The sequence below is a fragment of the Malania oleifera genome, chromosome 13, assembly GCF_029873635.1.
Source record: "Malania oleifera isolate guangnan ecotype guangnan chromosome 13, ASM2987363v1, whole genome shotgun sequence".
Classification (NCBI taxonomy): Eukaryota; Viridiplantae; Streptophyta; class Magnoliopsida; order Santalales; family Ximeniaceae; genus Malania; species Malania oleifera.
This window is the reverse complement of record NC_080429.1, coordinates 4722128-4727263: the sequence shown is the minus strand read 5'-3', so window position 1 is coordinate 4727263 and position 5136 is coordinate 4722128. Positions and strand designations below refer to the sequence as shown.

Here is a 5136-nt window from a genome sequence, read left to right as displayed (position 1 = left end):
TTTCTACCCTGCATGTCAATGTATGGCTTGCATTGGTTTATCTGGGATGAGTTTCAAGTATTGGATTGAGAAACTATATGTTGCTTATACCTTAAGGGTTTCATTAGAATTTTTTGATGGAAGGATTTAGGGGATGTAGAGGAGAAATTATTAAGTTAAGTTGTATAATGATCTGTCAAACTTTTCCAAAATCACCATAAGTCTAATAATTTAATTGAATGTGTAAAACGTGATGTGGTTAGGCAGCTAAACTTAATAATTATTTGTGTGATATGTCAGAGAACAATCCTATCTACGTTTACATCCTAATGAAAGGGCAATATACAATTGCATAGATAAGCTGATAGTAATCATGAGAAATCAAAATTATCATTGTATCATTCACTACGTAATGGAAAGTTATGGACTTGAAGTAGTTATGCATATGGTAAGGCAATCAGGAAATTTATTGTAAAGTTACTTTGTGAAGTGAATTGGCAATTTAAAAGTTGTAAATGAGTCCAGGGATCAATTCCTCCAAGGGGAGGATTTGGGGTTAGGGTTCGGGGGTGGAGGGTGGGTAAGATCTTATATGGTTGCTCCTGTGGAAGCACTTGTATACAGTCGTACTAGTGAAAAGAAGTTGTTTATTGAGTTGCCTTGAATTGAATCCTTTATTGTCACTGTATAATATCATTGGAGCATTTTACATATGGGCGAGACTGAATTTTATATAGTAAGCAATTTTTCTTGCCAATTATTTTGACTTTCCAAGTACTGTATTTCTTCCTTTTTCTTAATAATTTATGCATATATATGCATATATCACTTTTTTGCAGTGATTAATGTTTGCACCTCATTTTGGTGATGCCAATATTTCATAATTTGATTTCACGCTTTTGTTTTGTAGCATTCATATTAAAGCATATGATAGTTGTATGGAGAGAAACTAAAAACAAGAAAAAATACAGATAAGATGCTAAATTGTGGCTCCCCTGATTGTGACTAAGCACCATTAAACAATGTGTTTAACAACAACACATTATTAGTAACCTCGTGGGAATGACCCTAAACCCTAAAACCCTAAACCTTATACCTGAGCCCTAAGCTATAAACCCTTTAAAATAAACTTGCATTAATTATGAAATGTAAAAAAAAAAAAACTTATTGGTACATATCATTTCATTATTTCACATGCAATACGCATGCACAACTAGTCATATTTAAATGTTAAAGGCTAGTCAGTGTCATTTTTTGAGCATTATTATTCCAAAAGACGCATTTATCCAGAACCTCAAAGAAAGCAAGTTACATTCATAATAAATGCAGCTATGCCACTTATCTTAGAGTCCTATTATTAGAATCAGTTGAAAACTCACAAGCCTTGAAATTATCTGATTTGTCAACTTAGATTCTTAAATATACAATTGTGCAAGCAATAACAAGCCGTGATTGGAATTGGAAAAATTAATGCACATTCTCATAGAAAATGTTGAGATCAAAAGAGGGTATATAGATACATGTAGCACTTCAACAAAAATGCAGCAAATATGAACTATAAAGTTTGCAAAACAGGTAGTACAAAGAATCAGCAGGCAATTAATTGCCCCAGAATAAGAGAAATAACAGTGAAGAAAGCTTCATCCTCGTTAAGCTCTGTGTGTAAAAAAATCCAACTCTATGGGCAGCTTTTGCGAATTCTTAACTATTAAGAAACTCATACTGCAATAGAATACCTGAATTCCCAAGTCATTTGGGGTGGTTGCAGTTGAATCCCTTTCCAGATTTCAGCTTGAACAGAAAAATATATAGTACATTGATTACCAGCATGCAAAAAAAGAAAATCATTGAAAGCACATCCTGCCTTAACTGATTAAACACTGTGGATTCATCATGTTAACCACTATGGATACGTCAAGATACCACATTATACCCTGCCTGCCTGCAGACTGAAATGGAGGATAGAACCTAGGAAATGGGATGGAAATCGTTCCATAGTTTTGCCCAACTGACAGTGCTAACTCTAATTGAAAGATTCCTTCTTTTTTACCAACTTCACTCTGAGTATATCACCAGTAATCCTTGCAGGAGCAGGCACCATCCTTGATATGATGAAACCGGTTTGAATCCCTTACAATTATTTCTCTTCCCGTGACCATTGAAATGTATTTTATTGCAGTGTGACAATCTCCACACACGCGAAGATTCTTAAATACCCTAATGGGTTTTGATTTGGATGTGCTTATGAGGCCAAATGCTACTGCAATTTTCTCACTGTGTTGGAAAAGATACTGTTCCTTCCGTTCTTCCTCCACATCATGAAGTACAAAATCTGTATTGGGAACATAGCCCACTTCCTTTATTTTAAAAGCAAGTTGGTCCAGTTCCTCATAAATCTCCCTAGCTGATGGGTGTGAAGTATCTCCCACGTAGAATTTGTGCACCTTACTTTCTATCTCTATCCAGCTATATCCTGCTTCTTTAATCAATTTTCTCTCTTTCATATTTTTCCTGATTTTCACTACATCTTCCCATTTACCTGTTGAAGCGTACAAATTTGATAGTAAGATATATGCAGCTGGATCATGAGGGTCCTGCTCAAGAATCATGTTTGCAGCGTGTTTCCCCAGCTCTGAATTGCCATGAACTGCGCAGGCTCCAAGTAGTGTACGCCACACTAGAGCATCAGCCTTAAAAGGCATTGAGTTAATGAAGTCAACAGCTTCCGCAAGCAAGCCAGATCGGCCTAATAAATCAACCATACATGCATAATGTTCCATTCTTGGGACAATTCCATGTTCTTTTTGCATTGAATTGAAGTGATTCCATCCCTCGTAAATCATACCCACATGGCTACAAGCTGATAAAACAGCTATATAGGTGATCTCATTTGGCTTGACTCCTATTTCAATCATTTTGCGAAACATTTCCAATGCTCTTGTTGCATATCCATGTTTTGCAAAACCAGTGATGATTGAAGTCCAGGAGATTAAATTTTGATCACTCATTTCGTCAAAAACTTGAGAGGCAGCTAATAAGTTTCCACACTTGGAATACATAGAGATCAGGGCATTACATATGCATTGGTTTGATTCAAACCCTGCTTTTAGTAACCGAGCATGAATTTGCTCACCCTTACTAATAGCACCTATACTTGCAGCCCCACTCAATAAACTAGCAAATGTGAAGGCACTGACCCCAAATCCCCTATCCTCAATTTGGTGAAAGAGTTCAAAAGCTTCGTCAGAATTCATATTCTTTGTGTAACCATCAACAACTGCATTGTATGAAACCAAATTCTTCTCAAACAGAACATCAAAAGCCTTCCGGGCATCTTCCATCCTATCAGACCGAGCATACATGCTAATAATAGAATTTCCCACACAATTAACTGAAGAGAGGCCCAGTTTCACCGCAAGACTATGAACCTGTTCTCCCACATCCAGATCAGAAAGACTTCCACATGCCTTGAAAACACTGGCGAATGTGAAATGATTTGGTTGAACTGGACCCTTTATCATTTTACAAAAAAGATCAATGGCCTCCTTATCATGTTCTCCATTTTGCACATACCCTGTGATAATTGCAGTCCAAGACATGACGTTATGACCAGTCATCTGATCAAAAACTTTTTTCGATTCATCCACAGATCCATTCGATGCACACTTCGCATACATATCCACCAAACTACACCCCACACAACTATCCAAAGCCAACCCTGACCTTATCACCTGAGAATGCAGTTGCTGCCCAAGAGACAATAATCCCAGTTCAGCAGAAGCTGGAACAACACTGCTGAAAGTGAATCGATCGGGAACAAACCCATTCTGTACCATATTCAAATACAAGTCAATGGCATCTATCGGCTGACCCAACTGCGCATACCTAGTAATCATCAAAGTCCACGTAACAACATTCCTCTCAGGCATTTTGTCAAACACCGTATACGCAGAACCCAAATCAGAACCACCCTTCACAAACATGTCAATCAAAGCACACCCAACACACACATGAGACTCAAAGTACCCAGTTTTTATCACAAACCCAAGAATAAGTCTCCCAATTAGCAAATTCTCCACATTCGAACACGCCCGAATCACTGCCGAAAAGCAATACTCATTCGGATACCACCCAGATTCAACCATATCAAAGAACGCAACAATGGCTTGCGATTCCAAATTGTTATTAGCAAAGCAGGAGATCATAGCGCTCCACGAAACCAAGTTCCTACGCTCACCCATACTCTCGAATATCCCATTGGCAGCGACCCAATCCCCGCATTTTGAGTACAAGCTGATCAGCGTGTTGAGAGCAATCGAGTCGAATTGGAGACCGGACCGAGTCAATTGGGCGTGGACGAGCTTCCCAAGTTCAAAGCTTCCAGACCTGATGCAGGATTTGAGGAGGACGGAGAAGGTGGGGAGATCAGGAGTGAAGCCCTGATCAAGGACGGCGATTGCTTCGCGGAGACGGCCCGCGTCGGCCAAGTGGATCAGACGGTTGTTGAGAGCTTCGGAGTTGGGGTAGTGCTTCGGAGAATGCAGTGGGGATAACGACAGCGGCGGTGATTGTGAGAGTTTATGGCGAGAGGGCTTTGAGGGTGGGAGAGAAGGCTGGAGTTTGGCGGCGGAGGGAAGAAAGAATGACATCATTCTCTCCAACGGCTCTGCTTTTCCGGTTCGCAATTTGAATTTTTGTAACGATCATATTGCAGGCTATAAATGCGTTTGTGCAAGGGGATTGGCCAAATAATTTTGGGCAAAGGACAATCAGAAATAAAAATAAAAAATTAGAAAAAACTAGTAATCGATTTAGTTAACATTTATAAAATTAAAATAAATAAAAACATAATTAAAGAATACTTATTTCATCTTTAAATTAAATAAAACTATAAAAATACAATTAAAATAATAAAATTTAAAATATACATATTTAAAAATACTATAATAAAATAAAAAATATTATAATTAGTTCACTTAATTCTTATACTTTCAAAATTTACCTTATAGTAAAAATTTTATTGAACATGACTGTTGACCTTATAGGTCACACCCGGTTTTAATAATGACAAATACTTGTTGTATTTGATGGATGTTTGATGATATGTACAGTTGTACTGTTGGCAGATAAAAATGATGGCACAAGGAGTAAAAGTTG

General features: G+C 37.7%; 1 protein-coding gene across 2 annotated transcripts; it reads right to left on the bottom strand.

Annotated features, from left to right (window-relative positions):
• Positions 1-1437: 1437 nt before the first annotated feature.
• LOC131145403 (pentatricopeptide repeat-containing protein At3g49170, chloroplastic) lies at positions 1438-4661 on the bottom strand. 2 transcript variants are annotated; one of them, XM_058094428.1, is made up of 2 exons: positions 2307-4661; positions 1438-1947 (listed from the first exon to the last, which is right to left on the bottom strand). In XM_058094428.1, exons 1-2 carry the CDS (start codon positions 4629-4631, stop codon positions 1894-1896), a joined length of 2379 nt encoding a protein of 792 aa, XP_057950411.1. In that variant the 5' UTR covers positions 4632-4661; the 3' UTR covers positions 1438-1893. The 2 variants fall into 2 exon arrangements, with proteins under 2 accessions (XP_057950411.1, XP_057950410.1); XM_058094427.1 differs by having other exon boundaries at positions 1438-4661.
• Positions 4662-5136: the final 475 nt, after the last annotated feature.

Excerpts from the sequence above, each read along its gene's own strand:
- LOC131145403 (XM_058094427.1), bottom strand. The coding sequence starts at position 4,631 with ATGATGTCATTCTTTCTTCCCTCCGCCGCCAAACTCCAGCCTTCTCTC.